Source organism: Pholcus phalangioides, unplaced genomic scaffold (assembly GCF_987345545.1).
Source record: "Pholcus phalangioides strain wild (caught in Gottingen) unplaced genomic scaffold, Ppha-v1.0 ptg000007l_1, whole genome shotgun sequence".
In the NCBI taxonomy this organism is placed as follows: domain Eukaryota; kingdom Metazoa; phylum Arthropoda; class Arachnida; order Araneae; family Pholcidae; genus Pholcus; species Pholcus phalangioides.
The window spans coordinates 59,533,888-59,555,948 of record NW_028301600.1 but is presented as its reverse complement, the minus strand read 5'-3'; the positions used below and the strand labels follow the sequence as shown (position 1 = coordinate 59,555,948).

Sequence of the window (22,061 nt, the reverse complement as noted above, 5' to 3'; positions counted from 1 at the left end):
AGTTATAATTAAAGGTTAACTATTGAGCAACTATTTAGTTAATTAATAAAATGGAGTCATGAGGCAAAGTGTTTCACTTAAATGCTTAAAATTAATTATCAATTAATAAGCAGCATTTGTTAGAAAGCCACTAAATAGCTTTAATCATCAACTTTCATTATGCAATAATTAGAATTAATAATGAATTAATAAGCATTAGGAAAATTTCTTAGTTTGATTGTTTACTGATTCATAAAAAACAGGCTTTGACTCTGTGAAAGTCTGAAATGAAAATGTTTACAAGTTTTTTTCGGGCTTTTATCAACTCGCCTTGGTAAATCCTAGGTTTTACCATAACACACAGACATATATCCATGTTTCTGAGTGCAATATTCGCTGAGATATTTGAACTCAAAAATTGGAGAAAAGTTGAGAAAGAACAGCATAAATGAGTCCAACAGTTTATGCTATTCTTTCCTTACCTTACTCAGATAGGTTTTTGAATTCAAATATTTCACTTATAGAAACATGGAATTTTTTTGTTGGCCTCAGGAGAAAAGGGGCAACAACTTTTTAATTGGGGGTTAGAGGACGAGAGACTATAAAAATTGAGATTTTTTTTATTTCGTCACACTATTTTCACTCTTGAAACTGGTAAAGAGTGATTCCTGTGAACACATTTTGAACATTTTTTAAATTTGGAACCATACCTTTACAATGAATGGTTGAGATAAAGGCCACATTAGGACTTACAGGACACCCAGTATATACACACGATTTTTTTTTACTTGAAAACAGATTTGATGAGCATTTTAGTTGAAAACGAGCTCTTTATAAGTGGGTTTGACTATGTATATAGGGTGATTCAAAACTAAACATACAAGTAGAAAACACAAAAAAAAAAAAAAACAATCGCATAAGAATATATGACCAGAAACCCCAATCTGATCAGCTGGAGGATAAACGAAGATGCAGAAATGACAAGCCAATAATGGGTGGAAAAACTTGTTATTTAGCTATACTTTACAGGAAGACAGTACATGTACATGTTAAGTTTCACAACAAGTGCTCAAAGTCTTTACCATACATTATGCATGCTTGAAGGCGCTGTTTGTCAGTACTGTAGTTGGAATGCTACTCTAGTCATTTAAAGTTCCGATTGCATATGGAGAGCATGCATCAATTTACGAATGCTGAAAATGGCTTACAGGACACCCTGTATATTCTATATTCCCTCTAATTTCTTGGAGCAGCAAACCTGTTTTTTGCTCAAATATGGATTCTGTTCTCCTTTATAGGGACCTTAGTTTATATTATAATGATTTTTTAATTCTATTCTCTCTCTCTTAATTGAAGCTTCTGTTGGAAAGTCTCAAGGGATGAGTGCAAGCGTTCAAGATGCAGATGCTTCATTTCAAGGATTTTCATACGCACCACCATTAGAGATATGATAAAAGTAATTCAAGTTATTGTGGAAAAATGAATTTTAAGTATGAAAAAATATATATATATATAATTTATTAAAGTTTAGTAACCTATAGGTAAAATAAGCTAAAATATGCATGCAACGAATTGTTTAGAGAACTCTGAGTATATTTTCTTATTTCATGTGATATTTTGAGTGATTCATTTGTCCAACAAATAGATTTTATGATGTATCACTGGCTAAATGTATATGAGAAAAATCAATATATCTTTTTTTTTTTTTTATTTTACATCTATGTTGACATTTAATAGTTTGAGTAAAGTTTGTTTACAAAACAACTTTTTTTTTTCATTTTTGATTAACCCTTTCATTGGCAATGCCAAGATATCTTAGCGTCTTTCAGTCCTCTTATTTTGGAAATGAGAAAAAATATTTTGTAAAGCCCACTTCTCAATCAAACACGTTTTCTATCCTTCTATTTCTGTTCCAATGGATTGAACAGAGTGAGGCCATCTAAACACTCTTCCCATTGAAACGTTAAGGTAAAGATGAAAGCAATTTTTAAAGAAAGTAATAAAAATTTGTAAAATACCACGAGAAACTCGATCCTCAACTGTTTTGACAAGGGGACATCAGTATCATTAGCTAAGAAAACTATAGGTTGTGGTGTTGCAGGGAAGTTTTCTCCAATAGAGTTGCAAATAAATGGAGTAGCTTACCTCCAAGGATTGTGAATTCTAAAAGAAATATGATGCCCGTAACAGGATAAATCGAGAAGCTACCCATACTTTGACAAGACGGCATAATTATTCATGGGCAGTGTATTATATATATTCTCATAATTTTCCTGATAATTGCTTTTATTTTGGGTTGCCATATTTTAGTTCTATTTGACCATATTTTTTACGGGCATCTTCTTTCAGCCACTTTGTGGGCCCTTTTGTAATTTGAAAAACCTGAAATTGTTTTTTGAATAAACAAGATACAAAGGGGAAAACAATTTCTGCAGTATTGAGAGTAGCTCAGTAGTTGAGTGTGGCCATCCATAGAAGCTACAAACTGTAGCAGTTGGCGGCTCTACATTCATCAATAATGAAATTTTAAGGAATAGAAGGGGACATTGGTCACATTTTTTGTAATAATTGTTCTTCTACTCTTTCTATACATATCATCCAAAAATAATTGAAATACTTTTTACAATATTTATTTCTATTCTAACTTCTCAGAAGAAAAAGCTGCAGATACTATGCAGCAGTATATACTGTAATCTGCACCAGGGCAGGAAAATGTAACTCATGTGCTATGATTGTTTTGCTCCAGTCTCGTCAAAAATGAAAAGTTTTTTTTTTGTAACATTTACACTGCTTAAAACAATTAAGGGAATAGCAGTTTCAGCTATAAACAGATCAGGAAAAGTTTTGGAGGCTGAGATGTGATCCAGAAGTGTAATACAATACGAGAAAAGATAATCACACATGCAACATGGAATAATTAAATTTTATTTGAAATTTATGCTGAAGATGAGAAAATATGAATTATAATGTAAAATATGCATTATAAAAAAAACAAATTTGATTTCTTCTGGACAAAAATCATTTCTAATGCTGAGTATGGCTTTCGTGGATGAAAAGCAATGTTTGACACCTGTGAGGCATGGACCTGCAGGTATTATTGATGTGGGACTGAGGTATTCTACCCCACTCCTGCTGAAGAACACTTTGTGCAAGTGATAGACGACCATCAACCTTTTTCCCTAGAATATTCCAAACATGTTCAATGGGATTCATGCCAGGAGAACATGATGTCCAATCCATTTGAAGGATTCTTTCATCAGAATGGAAGTCATCCACAAGCCAAGCACGATGTGGGGTAGTGTTAGCGTCCATGGAAAGAAATTAATTTCCAGCTGTGCTGCAGAGCATTGTGCCCAAGCGGCACAGTGGGAAGATGAGCATCTTCCACTTTAAGGTTACCGTCAAGGTACATGGGTTCAAATCCGGGTAAAAACATCAGAAACAAGTTCTTTACCTACCGACCCTGGGGAGACCACCAATGGATGGCGACTTTACTCCCCGCCAACTCCAACTAGTTGGAAATTGCCATATGGCGATATATAACCGGAGTTGGTGTGCAGTAAAGTAGCTGCTGCAGCATAGATCACAAAAGGTCTGAGAATCTAGTCTCCAGTACAGAGTTGTCAGTGACCCATTTCTGATGTATGGTGGCCATTTATAGATACCTGCCCAAAGACCATTAATCTGCCTCCTCCATACCAGTTACTTTCTTGCACGAATGCTGGTTTGTTTTGAGTGATACATTCCCTTTAGATCAACAGTCACCTATTTCTGATGTTGAAAATGAAAGTCTGGACTCACCCGAGAACAAAACAATGGACCTTTTATTTTGACCCCAACTGACATGTTCTTGTGCTATCTTCGGGCAATATGGTGACGTCTTGTTACAGCAACACACACCATAGGTCTGCAAGCATAAAGACTAACAGAGTATAGTCTGTTTCTCAGTCAAGTTGAAACACTTGTTCTAATAACTGTCAGAAGTTATTGTAGATGAGTGGTATTCATCCTGGGATTTCTCTTGGTTGTCAGTCTCAAATATTGATCTTCATTTTGTGATTTTGAAGGCCTACAACCTAGCCCTGATCTTCTGCTTACATCTCCAGTTTCCAAAAATCTATTCCACAGATGGGAAATCACACTGAGAAATGCTAATGGTTCTGTTACAGTCCAGGTTTCTGATTTGGTTAAATCATGTTGTTAGTATATCACATTAATTTGTTGAAGCAATCAACAAAGAAGAATCAATAAAGAAGCATTAGATAGTTCCTTTCAGCCACCTTTATAAAGTTTGTTGCAATCTACTGGCTACACATAATTTTTGTGTGCGACTTCACACAGAAAAATCCTGCATACTGAGGTTTGTAAATGTGATAAATTTGCATTTCAATCCTCTTTCTTTAACCATGGATAAAAAGCAAGGTGGTTATGTCCCTAATTATTACCAAATTCATAATATCCCCTAATTGTTTTGAGAAGTGTCAGTCATATTACCTACATTTTCTTCAATGACCCAATCTCTATTTCACCTCAATAATGGTGCACTACTATACTCAAAACTAGCAGTCAAATGATTCTGAAGTCTACACAAGGTTTGACTTGCCAAAAAAATTGAAAAAATAAATTTAAAAAAACCATGATCATTTGAAAATGTTTAATTTTAACATTCAAGAAACAATGAAAATGATTAAATCAATAGTTTGACACAAATGCATAAGCAGAAATATACATTCTTCGATCAAGGCACGCACAACACACAAAGGCGCTAAGTAATATAAGACAATATTGTGTGTGTGAGTTTTTATTAAATTAAGAATAAGAAACTGCAATATAACCTTAACAATTGTTGAGAACTAGCATGCATTCAATTTGGTTTGGCAAAATATTTACTGCTGACAATCTGATCATGTTGCATGTACAAAATTGAGTTTTAGCTGTACATTCTTTAAATTTATTGTATATCCAACATATAGCATACACATATTTTTACATAAAAGCCCATTAAAACAAGAAATTGGTTTTTTTTAATGCAAGTAATATTAGGTATTTACTTGGATTAAAATTTAGTTCATGACAATTTTTTTTAAATAAATTATCACATGGATATAAAGTTGTATACATAGGTTAAACTGTGGTTACTTTAAATGAATAAGTATATACAGTAAAGTCTCAAAAACCCGAGCCCAGAAAGTTAAGGTTTCCGGATAATCGGGCAATGAAAATTTTCGAATTACCTTCTTGAAACACTTTTCCCCTGCAAGAATCCAAGAACATTTTTTTTCCAGGAATACTACGTAGTACCAAAGATGTCGCTGTACTCTAATTCACCTGGGTCTCAGGACATTCAAAAAATATGAGTCCCTTTTGAGTGAAAGTGGGTCTATCTCGAAAAAAATATGCCGTTCCACCCTTTCCCCCCATAATTCACTGGTATCTCTATGAATTTTTTTCCAGCATGCCCCAGGTCTTTGATCACCTGCTTATATCTTTCTTGAGACACAGCGGTGAGCCATGTTCTGGGTAGGAGGAGGCATCTCTGAATCAAATAAATAGTTCATTTATAAAAACATATTCTATCCAAAGGTTCATTTACTTTCATTGTCTACTAGTTTGAAAAGCTTGCAAATAAGCCCATTAACACTGAGAATTTAACATGGAATGTAACAAATCTAAGCAAATATACAGTTGATCCTGTTTGTAACGTTCCCATTTGGAATCGTTTTCCACTTAGTACAATTGATTTTCATGGTCCCAATTCTCATTCTTATTAAGATTTCCCATTTGAAGTGTTTTTTGAAAAATGTCATAAGCAGGATCCACTGTAATTAAAAGTTAGAGGCACAAATTTATATATTTATTTAAAAAAAAATATAAATTCCCTTCTGATTGACTTTTCATTTCTTCAAAAAAATCTTAGCTCTTTCAATAACATCTTCTGATTTTAAATTTAAAGCAAATGAAATTCATTCTCTCAGTGTGAACTTTCAGATACTCACTTCTGATTCTTGTCTCATATAAATTCTTGCAAAGCAATTTCATATAGTAGAATTTTATTTTCCCTGTTTGATAGTCCACCCCTCTGATCTGTTGCCATTTAACTGCCGCATATTTTCACATCTGAATATGGGAGCTATGTCAGCAGAGACTGATTTAACAGCGGGTGCACTGGGGCCCAGACTTCTGAAGGGCCTCAAAAAACAAACTTCACACTTTTTCTAATTTAAGGGAGCCTAATATTTTCTTTTGCGCCCAAGGCCTCGACCGACTTTAATCTGCCACTACATGTCAGATTGTGTTGGTGAAAGTTGAGCGTGCTTGCATTTAGCGCAGCATTTGAGTTAAGCCCAGCATTCAGCATGTTTGTGTTCAGTAGATGGTACCATCTATCTAGAGTCACAACTAGATACTTTCTCAAATGGGGCAAGCACACATTTTGGCACCCTGTGTAATGTAGAAGCATTAGTAACTACCACATAGTAACTAGATGGCAAAACTGTGGATATTCAAGGTAGAGGTTTTTAAATTCATTTTTTTTTGAACGATCTTAGAAAATGTTTTGCACTTTGAACAGGTGTTCCAAATCCTTTTGCGATTTTTAAAAAAATGTGCATTTGCAATCTTGTAAGAATGAGGCAAATTTACGATGTCTAGACCGCTGTCTATGAATGCCGGCAGATAGCCGCAAAAGTACCGTAATTTCTGATGTCACCAGAGGGGAGAAAATCTGCAGGGAATAGAAACTCTGAAATTCTCTTTGAAAACTCTGTACACTGCTCCTCATTAAGGGAAACAACTAAATATCTTCAACAACCCACATGTATATCGATACAGTACAGTATACTAAGTAGTAAAACCATTTTTTCAAGGTCGTGCAATCGTGATAGACCGGAAAAGAAAAAAGTCCTGAGGTTTTTTGTCTCAAAAATCTTAGAACTAGGAAAGCTCGTCCACCAAATTTTTATGCATCCTTTTCCGAAACTTTGGGTATCTAACAACAATAACATCTGAGTACATACGTATTGTACAGTAATTTCAGTTTGAAAATGACTAGGCAGCCCTATAGTGGGTAACTGGTGTGATATTAGACTCCCTTGAATAGTAGACCATGTAACTTTTGGGGGTTGTTGAGGAAGAAGAGTTTAGTTTGTGTGACTGTTTTCTTCATAATGGCGGACAAATGACATTGTTCTCTAATTGCTTATATAAAGTTATTACAAAGGCAATTGAAAGCTATCAGTGTCTCAGCATTGTTCACCATCTCTGAACTCTTTTTAATCATTAATTTTTGTGTCCTTTTTGCAGTCTTTATTTTTTAAAACATTGTGACTATTTCTTATTCAAGTACTGTTTTTTTTTTAGCCCCCCTTTTTTTTTACCGTTACAGCGGCAATCCAGAGATACTTCGTCAAACTTGATCTGCTTTATTTTGGTCACCCAGAAATATCTCAGGTTCTTAACTCTTATTTTCGATGTGACAGCTATAATGCACATCAGGAAATTTTTAAAAACCTCTTAAAGGGTTAAGTAAAACCAGTATTTAAAGTATTTTTCATTGTCGGATAATTTGAGTTTTCATAATCCATGGTAGCCTCAGTCCCATCCACCTCGGATTATCGAGACTCTACTGTAATAAGTTCTTTAGTAGAGCTATTCTTCGATGTAAGATATTCTGGCTAAAACTAAAGTGGAAGGAAATACAGCACATAAACTTTAATAATCTAAGTATGTGTATATATTTGACAGGAAATTTGGGAGAAATGAGGTTTTTTTTAAATGAATAATTATAATAAAGTAAAAACATGATGTGCTATTATACTCACTAGTATTATAATTTAGCCAGCAGCTATAGTAGAGGTACTCGACTAGGAATGAATTCAAAAAATTAAACTGCGGGTGAAAAAAGTACAATATTGTTACATTAGGAAAACTTCACCAAAGTGGAGTAGAAAAAAAGCTCATGAGATATATAATCCAGTATGTAAAGTATAAGAACCTCTGGGTTTTAACACCTATAATTTAATAAATTAACAGTAGAAAAGGAAAAAATAATTTCACTAAAGCAAATCAAATGAAAGTAATAATAGTTAATCTAAGATCTCGTAAGGTGAAGTATACAATAGTATGGACAAAATCAATTAAAAAATAGATTGCTTAAAATAAGTGCCATGTGGTACAACGCTAATTGTTTAAAGTAATAATGGAAATTATTTTCGAAGTGTTTGAACTTTAATCATCCAAAATTGATCACAGTAAAAAGACACAAAAAAGATTATATGAAACATACTGTTAAAAATACAAACATAATTTTTTTTTGGTGAAAATGAAATAAATTTCTTACAATGGGGTTTTAAACAAAAATATCATGCAGTTTAAGAGAAAATTATAACTTATTCCTGATTTGCATCACTCTAATGAAGAGCTGAGAGAATACTTTTACACAAGTCAAGATTTTCTCTGAATGGTCTTTAAAATACCAATCGGGCATGCAATGTATATACATAATGCTAAAAAAACCAGTTCACTACATAAAATATGCTGTAATAAAAATGTCATCAAATGGATATGTGAAAATGAGAATATATAAATCATGAATGAAAAATGTCTCGCATGTATCCTTTTGTTTGCATAGCAAAAAACCACAAACTAAATAAATACGATCTATATTTTCTTTGTCTATTTCTATCTCAATGTGAAATATTACAAAAAAAAATCATTTTCAATTTTTTTCTCTATTGGTCAATGCAAAAAAACAATGTCTCTGAATACATAGAGAACCTTTCTTTCCCTCCTTTTCTAATTGGGCCTCTAGTTACCTGATAAGACATCTCACTGAATGACTAGTACATACTCTCATCCAAATATTAATTTACGTTAGACCCTGCACTTATATAAAATTACAGAAAAATATTACTTCAAGCATAATTTCTATTACAAATGAAATTCTATAAAAAATAGAACCATATTTGCATAAGTCAACCTTGATCTAACAGACATACATAAACATACAACAGTAGGGCTGCCATATCTGCAGATCCGGCATCAACAGTTTGGAAAATTGTGCTCATAATTAGCACACAATACATATATTCCAGTTAGAGTTTTTTGAATCCTGAAATTGCCTAGACACAAACCTACATCTTTTAATTTGTGTTTTAACTGCTGAAATAAATAATGGAAGATACTAGTCACTTCAGATGAAACTTTTGCTATATTACAGTGACACTTAGTGTTACAGTTTTATTAAAATTCTGTTATATGTTGAATTAAAAAAAGTTGTCGCAAATAGTTAACGTACAAAAAAATTCATTGTGATTGAGCATGTTTCATAAGGCTCTAGTAGCCCCCCCAATTAATTCCTCCACATACAGGCTTCTGGCAACAAATTTAGATGATCTGTATCTGATAAATACACAAAAATTTTGTTTCCTTGTTCATATGTTAGAAATAGAAGGGGAAAAAAGATGAGAGATTTCTTTTTTCTGATCAACTGCATCCTTTACCCTCCCCTATTTATCTTTCTTTCTCTTTTAAATATATAGTAGAAAGATACATTCTATGTGAGGGAGAATTGTCAAATATGAGTACATAAAAAAACTGAGGGGGAAACACTTCTATTCATAAGGTAACAATAAAGCTCAGATGATGGGAAAAGAGGTAAAGAAAACAGAACTGTAATTTGCATTGGGACAAGATATTTTTCCCTAATCATTCAGGGGTTAAAAAAAAAAAAATACATTTCCCCATTAATTATTGTCTTTTTAAAACTGGTTCTAAATCTAAGCAAAGTTGTGTTCTAACAATCAATGGCAAAAAAAAAACCTAGATGTAATATAGCAAAAATTTCATCTGAAGTGACTAGTATCTTCAGGAGTTAATGTTAAGGGCAGTATTCAGACATGGTTTAAACTATAATCACAATTTTTTGTAAAATCTATGTCATTGAATTTACAGCTGCCTGTATTTACACTTCTCTCCCAGTTTTTTTCTGGTAATTTCAGCATAATAACCCCCCCCCTCCTTATTATGATCTTCAGAAGAGTTACTGCTTGACAGTACTGAAGTCCCATTTGAAAATAGAACTAAAATTAATAAATACTGAATTGAAATTATCCCAGAAATTTCAGGAAAGTCATCAAAATATATAATCGCTGCAACAAAAAATTTAAAAAGAGAAAACAGTTGGTTACTATCAAATTCACAATGTTTATCTATTTATTAGATCTCAGGTGATCAAACATGAAAAATTTGGTCCACAAAAAGCATAAGTATAAATAAATAAAAACTCTGTCAACAAATTTTCAAAGATGTAGCTACTCAAGGAGGAAAAAACCATAGATCATTTCAGTCAAATTTTTACTACATTATGATGAATGGTCACAAAACCTTATATTCTTTAAAAAAAAAAAAAAAAATTTAGATTTTTTTTTAAAGTTGCTGAACTAGAAAAAATTAATTTGTAAAAATCTCAAACTGAATGAAAAAATATTCATAATAACAGAAGCCTTAGGACCTTCGAAGAATTGAAAAGACAAGTTTTCTATAATAATGTTTTGATAAAGTTGATCAAATTTCAACTGTATTTAAGCAAAAGTGATATTCTTGTAGTAATTCTACTATACAGGGTTATTCAGAAAAGATGGGAAAAACACACACTTAAGAGGTGATAGTATGCACCAAATACAAACGATTGTCATCAAAGAATGCATGGTCTAACATTAAACAGAAATGTGCTAGCGCATTTCGAAACGTATGTTCCGCAAACGTTAAATCAGCATTCCCATTGAAATTTATCGGGAGAAAAAGAACATGCATGCAAATCTGCGTCACAGTAAATGAAAGGCGTACCCCAGCCTTGTGAAGTTACTCCAGAGTGCAACCGTTTTAACAGTCATAACGTATAGGATGGCATCCGTGCCTTTTATTCACTGATGCAGATTTGAATAGTTTCCTTCTTCCCCAGGCTACATTTACATGCATATGCGGTGTTCTTTTCCTCCCAATAAATTTCAACAGGTAAAAACAGGATCCTAAAGTAATTATATACACATAGTGAAAAAATTTCCCTTATGTTCTGACCAAACACCACAGATATATATATATCCAAAAAATGGCTTTTTGAATTAAAACTAAGTCTTGCTAATTATAACTAATTGGAAGTGAGATAAATGCACAAATACGTGCGTACAGCTAAACAACATGCTGATGTATGATATTTGCATTTGTGTGTATGCTTTATTTTTTTATTTTTAAATGAAAATGTTTGTATCAGAAAACTGATTTTGGAGTTATGTTCTGACCAAACACCACAGAATTATATCCTTTGAGATATATATCTGTATATATAATAGAAGAAAAGAGAAGTATCTCCACACACACACATTTCTGTCAATATTTGGAATGTTATTAATTTGCTGTACTTTTTGTTATACTACACAGGTATAGGGCACCAAGTCCTTTTATTTCAATAAACAAGATATTTTCACTTTATAAAACAAGAAAGCTGAAAAGATAGATACACAAAAAACAAACAAAAAACCCCCCCTTAAACTTCTGTGACATAACACCCTTTACCTCCAGCATACAAATATATATTCTACTATTCGGCTCATTTAAGTTTTTTATTATTGCAGTTGACATTCATTTTTATGAACCCATACATACTTGATAATTGGTTTCGCAATTTCATAAGTGGGAGAGACGAAAAAAGTGAGGAAAATAAAAAATACGTGGGTCACTCATTATTTGATGATTTCCAAAAAATTACTCATTTTTGTTTGCTTCATTCAGTGGTAATTTCAGAATTAAATATTTTAACTTCCTTTCTTCCCATTCATTGATGACAGTTGTATCCACAGCTGCACTTTCTCTGCATAATATCCAAGAAGTCTGACTATTGAATTTCTGTTGCCATTCATCTGAACTTTTGAAATCCTTCAAGTTTAACTTTGAGTCAAATAATTTTGCTTGTTGTTTCAGGTTTCCGTTGAGTGGAATTTTCCCCAGCCAAGCAACAAGTGCTTTTTCAAGCTCCAGAAATCTCACTTTTCTGAAATGTGTTTGGGATGGTGGAACGAAGCTGGATCCATTTGCAACAAATTTGGGAAACAAATCCGGAAAAAAATTTTGCTGTTCTTTGATTAAGTACTCAATGTACTTTTGGAATTCTGTATGTTTTGACATCTGTCTTAGTAAGAGAATTCGCACATTAATTTCTTTTAAAATCTCTTTTCCATTTTGTTAAAAATTACAAAGAGGAAACTCCTAACTCAGAAATTTCATTATCAATAAACTAATGTATCGTACCATTTCTCAAATCACCAGTTTATTCAATCATAATGCACAAAGGGTGCATTATGTTATTAAACACATCTTCACTTTATAGTTAACCCAGTGAACTACCAAATGTGGATTTTCAAGTTGATGACAAATTGACTAAAGCTTTACCTCCCCCTCCCTGTTTTCTCTTAAGACACGTAGAAAGTCTGAATTGAAGTTTACTTTTGATTATGATAAATTCAGAGGCAGATGAAAGAATAAAATAAAGAGTTTGCAAAATAGATTTTAGCATTAGCTCTATGGCATGCTGTTCAAGATGGTGAAACAGTTCATAAAAAAGAGTGTTCATAAAATGGAACGTCGACTATATTATCACCAGTAGAAACTGGAACCAACTATCCACAGATATGACAGCCCTATTGTATCATAATGATAACTAGAAAACTTCAGGCATCTGCCACTTTTACTCCTAATTTAGAATATAGATTACAGACCTTGTGCTCATAAATATACATGACACTATCCGGCATGCACCAATTTGTTGAAACATTCCTCAGAGGAATTTCTGAGGAGCATGTGTATTTAGTAGTGGTCCTATTGCAATATCGCGATGTGTCAGATCGGCATTAACACCCTTCTGAGACAAATGTGGGCATGTGTGCATACCATATTTCTTAGAATAACCACTGCAGTGTAAATAAACAAAAATAAAATATATTCCTGAGCTGAATGGAAGCAGTGCATGGGCATATCTGCGGCATTTTTCTAAGATGAAATTTATTGTCTGTAATTAGTTTTCTTTTATTCTATATAAGATTAGTTCTTAGAAAATGCTTGCTAGATTTAGAAAGTTAAAGTGCAACACAATAGTAAACTTCTTTGAAATCACATTTTGAAAACAAACTAATGTGGACACTACATCAGCATAAGTGCTGCAAGTTTCCAAAATCGTTTTAAAAAAGATGTCGGTAACAGTATTCTGAGAAATACAAGTTCATATATTTGTATTTTCAGATTAAAAAATATATATACAGGGTAGATACTATCGACAACCCAGTAATTACATTCAGGATTCCTTGTGAAAAACTATTTTAGAAAAGTTTTTTTTTCCATTTTAGGATTGGACTAAGGGAGTTATACATTGTGTAATTTTGCGACTTTTCAGTTTTTTAAGTCAGTTTCATGTCTAATACCCCCCAAAAAAAAATCATGCAGCAGGTTGCAGCTAATTGAAAATTAACTGAAATATTCAATCATCTTAGAAGCGAAGTTCAGTTATTTGCTTTCACAATTATCACTTTTTCCTCTTTGTGTAGAGTGATATTAACCTTGTTATTATATGTTACATTCGTCCCATTATATTGGCAAATTTATCACCAGATTTGTAAAACTTTTAGGCAAACAAAATCTATTGGGAACACAATTTTCCCAAAATCAATGCTTTTTGCCAAAATGTGATTTTTTTCCCCCTTCAGTGTTAAGTGAACATTTTTGAGGGGAAAAGGAAAAAACTGGTTTGCACAGCTTTAGCTTTCTTGATTACGCTCAGGGTTGTGCATTGCTATCAGCTTAAAAACGCCAGGTTATACGTTTGGTGCACATTTGGTGAATTTGGCAGGATTCAAAAGTGACACGACCAATTTTTAATGCATCATAACTCTACAGTTATTGGTCAAATTAAAAAAAACTAAGATCACTTTTTCACAAGCAATCGTGTGTAATTATTGGGCAGTCTATAGTATCCACCCTGCATACGGTCCAGGTTAAAAAATTTTATACATCACATAAATTTCTATATTTCAGGATTTAAATTTTATAAAAATATAACAAAAAATATTTAAATGTGATCAAAAAGAAATCCATTCTCATGAACAAGTTCAGAAATTAAAACATTTTGAAATATCCGTCTGGATGAACTAGAAAAACTTCAGGAATGCAAAATTGGAATGTCGTGTTTACTGGTTTTATTTAACATAAATTGTGCAAATGTTTCTGATATTGTAGGAAAAAATTAAAACCAGACCCACACGGGAATCTACACACAACCTTCCCATTCACAAACCAGTAGCCATACATTCATGTACATATATAAAGAAAATGCTGGGAAAAATGTACATTAAAAAAGTAATGGTTATTGTCATAGATACTGGTTGGTCACAAAACACTATTAAAAAAACCTCTACTAACTGATGTCGTGTCTGGGAAGATTATCAGGAAAAGTGCTCCATAGCACCATAGATTCGTTGTTAGCTCAATTGAGAGTTGCAGTTTATGAACCGAAAGATCACTTGTTGCAGCACAAGAAAAGCAAACAGATTATTCAAGTGGTTAAAACTGGTTTTAATCTGTCTGGTTGATATCCTACAGTAAACCATATCGGCGTTCTGGTTCAGGAAAAATTTAGCTTTTTGCAATACATCACTGGAATCGGCGTTTGTGGAAGTAGACACCTTACAGATTTTGGAGACAATTCTATTTCACACATCACCAATTTCTTAGAACTTGTAGCTCACCATTAAATCCAGATATCCTGATAGAGATGGTGTCACCTTGTAGGATTTTTCTACAAAATCAAATTGTTGCCAAAATCTGTAACTGCCGATTTTAAATTATTGTCGAATATCTGCTTCGATAAATGTTGATTTCAGTGATGTATTACAAAAAAAAGGCTAAATTTCTGCTAAACCAGAACACATCCATATGGTTTATTGTGGACTGTTTTAAAAGTTGGTACAATAGACGCGCTTTTGGCAAATTTGAACTAATTGTAGTTAGAAGGGTGTCTGAGAAATGGCAATTAAAAGTTTTCACAATGATTTCGATTTTCAACTTCGATAATTCAATTTTTCAGCAGTGTCAGCTTGCCAATATATCTAGATATTTTGATGGAAATGGAGTTGCCTGATAGGACTTTTTCTGCTCTTTTCAAATATGTGCTCAGTTTGCGTGTAAGTCATCCAGAAACTTCACAAATTTGAGTTTTTCAGACTTGACACACTTTTCCTCCCATAATCGATTATCCTCCATAACTGGAAGAGTTGGGTGTTTTATGTTCAACTTGGGCTTGTCTATCTCACCATTTAGTTTGGCAGAACAGGTCACATTCACCCTGCCTATTTTTTTGTTAATTTCTTTTGTATTGTCACTTTCCCTGTAAGTTTCTCAGTTTTTTTAGCTGTGCATATAGACATGCCAACTTTTAGAATTCAGAAATCGAGATTCTCCTAGGAGGTGCAACCACCTCCCATAGATCTGATCGAAATTTTTAAAAATAAAATCAATAAAAAGTGTCTCCTCCTTCCAAGTTGGTCCAGTATACGTCCCTGAGCAGAATTTAATGCAAGAACGAATATATATATACATGGTACATAGGTAACAGCATGAACAGAATTTTACTTGTGAACCGTTGATGTTAAAGGCATACTTCCATTTAGAAAAAGAAATCCAAATAACATGTAGCACTCAGTCATTCATGTTGTATAGTTATTAAAAGGAATTAACATTTTATACGGACACAGTGTGCCGATAAACCCAATTAGGAAGTTGTTGCCCTGTCTCTCTTGATGCAAACAAAAACAACTTCCATGTTTCTAAGTGCAATATTCGAAGGGTGTCCGTATAGAGTTAATTTTTTAAAATTTAATAACCAAACAACCCCTTGCAACATGAACAATGCAACTGAGTTTTGCACGTTATTTTGGATACTTTTTTTAATACGAAGTATGCATCTAGGGTCACCTGTCAAATGCAGTGTGCACTGTTATTTATGTACCAAGTATAATAAATGTAATGCAAGACATTTGCCTCTCCTTGAAAAAGCAACAACTTTTGATATAAAATCATGCACATCCCAATTCATCAACTTTTTGATAAGAGGCGACTGTATATTTTGTTTTCAATTTTTATGCGATCTGGAATTTTTTCACTTTTATTTACGATGCAACTGTATTGCAATAGCATATCGCATGGTTAGAGTTCTATACGGTCGCTGCTGTAAGCTAAGGAAAACCCTGTCCATGAAGTGCATGATTTTTGCCATCTGCAATCCTCTGGCCCCCAAAGTGTACGTTGAAAATGACATACATGCAGTTAATGCTCATAATATTTTTGCTGAAATTGAGAGAAATCTAACGTTTCGATGGAACTGGGAGAAATCTTGAATCTCCCACCTTAATCTTGAGAGTTGCAGGCATATATTTATATATGGTATGTTTGTTTATGTGTATTGAACTTAAAAACTGGGGCTATATACCTTTGCTGATACATATTTATGCTCAGATATATATACAGTGGAACTTCGGTAAACGAGCTTAATCCGTTACACCAACGTGCTCGTTATTCAAATCAAACTTCATAGGAAATAATGGAAACTTGAATAATTCGTTCCACAATTATTCATTCACATGAAAATTACTAATAAAAGCTTTCATTCAATAATGCAATGAAATATTAAAAATATAATAAATACAATGAAATATAATAATGCCATAAATAAACATACAATAACGATAAATGTTAGCAAATTAACTTGCTCTAAATGACCAGAGAGAGGACGGACGACTATTGTTTAGGGTGACTTAAGGACTCATTTCTTTAGGAAAGGACGCACTGCTACAACTTTATTTGGGGTGGTTCTCTTCTGCAAAGTTTTGTACAGAATTCCACGTTAAAATAAATCTCTTAATGCCATTTGAAGTGAGAGACTCCTCATTTCTCTCATCTTCCCCAGACGAGATCCCGTGCATAAGCTCATGCTGAGGCACACAATGGAGGTTCATCAGTTCGCCTGTGGATATGACCATGTTCTTCCACTATTTCTTGAATGAGGAATGAGGGGCTGATGAACCTCCAGTCCCATGGTCTTCACCAAGGACACAATCTCTCCTTATTCTTGCGCTAGCCCCTGAACATCACGTTCAATAATGTAATCAGCCCAGTTTTCTCCGAGCATAATTAAAAAAAATGCTTTAAGTGCACATACGCGTGGTTACGATGGTGCATCTAGTTTCTCATATTGTAAACACATACATTCATACGGTAATTCATTTTTTGAGTTAGCCACGCTGACTGGAGAGAATATTACCAACAATTTCACAGCACGTGTGTGGACGAAAGTGAAAAACCATTAGCTCAGTTGCAACAACGGGAAAATAAATGAAGTTCAAAAATTTTTGTTTATAATGCGAATCATCGCTCGTTAATCGAATCAAAGTTTGTTCAAAATATTTTCTTGTTAACCAAACTGCTCGTTAAGCAAAGTTCCACTGTATATTAAAGGGTGTAAGGTATTTTACTGGTGAGCCATTGATTCTAGAAGCATACTTCCAATGTGTAGTACTCAGCTATGTATCATTTATGTTGCAAGGGGTTGCATACTTATTAAAAATAAAATTAACTTTATATATAGTCCCCGTGTGCCAAAAAACCAAATTAGAAAATTGTTTTATAGGCCGGGATTACACTATAAAAGTTTGATATAAAACTTCTGTTATAAAACTTAAAAAAAGCAACTAATAATCATACTGATTATATTCACACAAATGCAGCCAATAGGCTAATCAGTTGCCCCTCAAGTTTTGCAAAAGGACTTTCATCAAACTTTTATAATGTAATTCCGGCCTAAGTGAATTATTAGTTGAGATATTTGAATTTAAAAAACATGAAAAGTGGGGGAGGGGAAACTACCTATATTTGATTTTGCCCCAACTTTCCATTTTTCAAATTTGGATATCTCGGTTAATATAGCACTTAGAAACATGGATTTTTTTGTTGGTATCAGGAGAGACAGGGCAACAACTTTGTAATTGCTTTCTTGAGCACAGGGTGTCATTAAAATAAAAATGCTATTTTTTTATACAAAGTATAAAAAACCCCTTCATCAGAAATGACATATCTGAGTGATACACTATATTTGGATACTTTTTCTAATTGAAAGTACGCCTCTAGGATCAATGGTTCTCCAGTAAAATACCATATGCCTGGTTGCCTATGCATTCTGTATAGATATATATATACAGGGTGCAAATTTATGCGAATTGTCCCTTGATTGATTTAAAGTGTCGTCACATTTTTGACTAATCTTTTAATTTCTCATACATTGCTTGTTATACAAATACAACGCCACAACAGGCAAATTGCCCAATGAAGTGGCTGACTTAAAAATATCATGGATCCCTGAGCCATTTTTTGGAGGCCCTACCTACTACTGCTACACCACACATGCACCCCCCCCGCGGAACCCCAACAAATCGGTACATGCGGGAATGTGCGTGTACGTGTAGTAAAACCTGACGTGAAGTTTTTTGCTTTTCTCTGTAATGCTTGTTATGTGTAGTGCTGCCATCTGCCACCAGTTTTTCAAACTATAAGTGAAGTGTTATGATTGAATGATTTATTGTTGTAGGGCTGTTGCTCTCTGTGGCGAGACTTTTTAACGGGGAGATCGGCTCGCATTTGCGCCTTGAAGTTGGGAACCACTGTGGGGTTCGAACCCGGATCCTCGCATCGAGAGTCCGTCAATATAACCACTCGACCACCACGGCGGCAGTTGTTAGACCATTAGGTATTATTTCTGACCCTTACCACACACATGCAAGAGCAGTAATCCAGTGGGAGGCTGGGATTGGTTTCGGTGTTTTGATTTGGTAAATTTTCCTCTAAAGCAGTGTTTCAAGAAGACAACAGATCCTATGGGCTGGCCTTGAGTTGGAAAAGGGCGATAAGGAAAAAAATTCTGAAAAAGCTGATGGAACAAGACGTTTGAGAAACTCTGCTCAAAAAGAATAGAATATGATAGAGTTAAATGCAAAAGTTCAATATTGTTGAAAACAAGGATTCCAGTAATCTAAAACACTGAGATTAATTGCTTTTAAAATTGAGCAATACAACTCTGCTGAATTCATGTGATTTCTAGAAATGCTATGGAAAAATTAACTTGACACCCGGCTCTTCATAAAATTAGTTTTAAAATTCAACAAATCCATTGTTCTAATTATGGAAATTAAATAACAAAGGAGATAAACATCTTGAGGAAAAATTTAGTCTATATATTTAATGCTTACTGATAATGTTTGTGAAAGAAACTAAAGGTGCCTCAACATTTCAGACTCATTGGAATGTGTTTTTAATCTGATTCAGTACAAAACACACAATGTGCTGCCATAATAGTAAGTCATTTTAACAAAAAGATTATATATGCGAAAGAGTTTAACCCAATGGTCCTCCTTCCAGAATGCCCAAGAAAACACAGATAAAATTTCACCCATGTTTTCTACAAATTCTCAATACATTACAATTATTTAAACTGCATTACAAAGAGCTTTTATATACAGACACAGCATCATATATGTCTACGTATTCCTGGCACAGCAGATATAATTTACAGTGTGCTGGAAAATGATAGTTTTTCGAACATCAAATACAAATAGCACAGTGCACTAAAGTATAAAAAAATATATATATGTAAATATCCACACACATATATATATTATCTATATATATACATATTTTAGAATAAAGAATAGCTGCAACTGGAAAAACTTCTCAATGGCTTCTTAAGACTCTTTAACTGATATATCTTGACAGTTTATGAAGTACTTGAACAGCCAACTCTCAATCTTTATTATTTTATAGATTAGTGTGGGACTTTTTCAATGAAAAACACGAAATACCAAAATGATCGCACATCTGACGAACCTTAGTGGAAGAAAATAAAACCATGAATTAATCTAAATAAAGAAAAAAAGATAATTTATGCTAGGTACCTCAGATTATTAATTTTAAAAATAGTAAAACAATATACAAAACGCTTTGTGTCATGACATATAGCAAAAATTGAGGGTAGTTCAGAAAGAATATTGAAAGACTATTTTCACCAAGCGCATAAAGTTAACTTTGCAATGTTGTGAGTTGTAGGTACAAATACTTAATGCAACTTAAACTGTATTCATTTGATATTTTCCTGCATTATGCAGTAATTTAAAATATTTCTACAAAAACATAACTTCCAGTATTTCAATCTTTAATTAATCTTGATACGACCTCTATTATTCATGTTTTTGGCTATCTGGGGTTAGTCGTATGTGTTAGCTCAAATAATTGAGCTCTAGTGCAATTGTTTTCATTAAATTATTAACAACAAGCAAAAAAATTAATATATATAGATGTAGTTTCACCATTTCTTTTTCTCAAAAACTGCAAAGCAGAATATGAAGCAATCTGTGCCATACCTCGCAGCTCAATCTGCTACTGCAGAACAATTTCAAGAAAAGAGTAGAAAACACTATTATGGGGAATTTTACCACAGAACATTTCCAGTCAGCCTAGGGCTCGTTGCAGAACAATGCAAAACATCCTGCTTTGAGGTTCAAAAGTTTGTCAATTCAAGTCACCTTTTGTTCATTGATTACCAAAACTTTTTTTTTGCAAAAATTATTTCCCACATCTTTCTGCAATGAAGTACTTAAAATTATACTCTAATAAATATAAATGAAAAACTTTCATCATTAGTATTTTTGTATTTACTACAACTTCATTTCTTTGGGAGCTGACTCAGATACACAATATCTTATCATGTTTCACTATAAATCCATCGTGCACTACGAGTCAAAAAAATTTCAAAAGAATAAAGCATGAGGGGGGGGGGGAAGAAAAACTTTAAACCATAAAGAAAAAATCATTCAGCTAAATGAAGATTTTGACAAACGTTTTACTTACCACACAAACTCCATAATGTATGTGGGAAGAAACAACTATAATGAGCAAACTCCAAACAATACATCTCTCTGTCGTTTGAATTATAGGAACACAAAACACAAAAATCATGGCAAGAATAACTGGATAAAACAATGAGTTGAATGCTTCACATCTTGAAGAGCTCATCTGACATACGATCAAACGACACTATAATAAAAATTATTTATCACTTTTGTTAGATTCACTAAAAACTAACTATACAAATTAGTATGTTCAGATCTAAAAAAAAAATTGTGTTTGCCTTTCTCGGTTGCCTTCCTCTCTTGAATTAGAAAAGTTCAGTTCAGAATTAAAATATGAATTGTAAGAAAAAAATTTTCAAAGGAGAGTAGGTTAAAGGCAAAAATGATTGCTTTCATAACAAAAATTTCACATCAATAAAACCATGCTTTTGCATAAATTAGTATTCATAGCAAATTTCAGGTAATCTTATTAAAATAAAAATTCCTTAATAATTTTATCCAATGACCAATAATAATATTCTTTATGCAGTTGCTCAAACTTTTTATCGTGTGATTCCATGTATATTGGTCACGCTCCAACATTTCTGGGACACGGTAAGTAAAAATATCACCTATATTCAAAAAACCAGATTCTAATAAGAACAGCCAGTTTTGAACACACAAGATCTCTGCAGATTTTTTGCACATCAGAAGGTGCTGCCATCCACACAGAAGTCAAAAATGATTTTTATATAAACAAAAACACTGATTATTCAAATACAGTGAAACTTTGTTTATAGGATGTTCAAGAAAATATCAAAACATAGAATAAGTATTGACTTCTTACTGATAATTGGAATTTATGATGAGCAGTTGAGCAAATTTTTTTTTTCATTATTCTTGCACATTCACCGCATGTTGAAGTTGCACATCCCATGCAAAAATTAAGTTTTGTTTCGACATTTTTATGTTACCAAGCCATCAGACTCGTTTATTTTTATTTATTCCTATTATTATTTTAATCGCTCTTGAACAGCTACATGATCAACAGCACACAAACGTTTTCTTTTGTGCAAGGACAGCACGTATGATGAACGCAGCTCTTGAATA

At 33.2% G+C, this 22,061-nt stretch overlaps 2 protein-coding genes across 15 annotated transcripts in view; one reads left to right on the top strand and one right to left on the bottom strand.

Moving 5' to 3' along the window:
- The window catches only part of LOC149085566 (serine/threonine-protein kinase Sgk2-like), a 125,321-nt gene extending 113,037 nt beyond the window's left edge, over nucleotides 1–12,284 (top strand). For 5 of the 13 annotated variants that reach the window (XM_089233674.1, XM_089233668.1, XM_089233671.1 and 2 more), the window contains exon 16: nucleotides 1,336–1,743. In XM_089233674.1, the coding sequence (XP_089089800.1) occupies nucleotides 1,336–1,430 (95 nt within the window). In that variant the 3' untranslated portion in view covers nucleotides 1,431–1,743. Of the gene's footprint in view, nucleotides 1–1,335; nucleotides 1,744–11,955 lie in introns of those variants that run through there. The other 8 variants (XM_089233676.1, XM_089233670.1, XM_089233672.1 and 5 more) reach the window with 2 other exon arrangements.
- A 7,070-nt stretch (nucleotides 12,285–19,354) lies between these two features.
- Nucleotides 19,355–22,061, bottom strand: part of LOC149085565 (ethanolaminephosphotransferase 1-like) — a 28,225-nt gene continuing 25,518 nt past the window's right edge. For both annotated transcript variants that reach the window (XM_089233678.1, XM_089233679.1), the window contains exons 8-9: nucleotides 20,971–21,156; nucleotides 19,355–19,950 (exon numbers count right to left, since the gene is read on the bottom strand). In XM_089233678.1, the coding sequence (XP_089089804.1) occupies nucleotides 19,882–19,950; nucleotides 20,971–21,156 (255 nt within the window). In that variant the 3' untranslated portion in view covers nucleotides 19,355–19,881. The remainder of the gene's footprint in view (nucleotides 19,951–20,970; nucleotides 21,157–22,061) is intronic.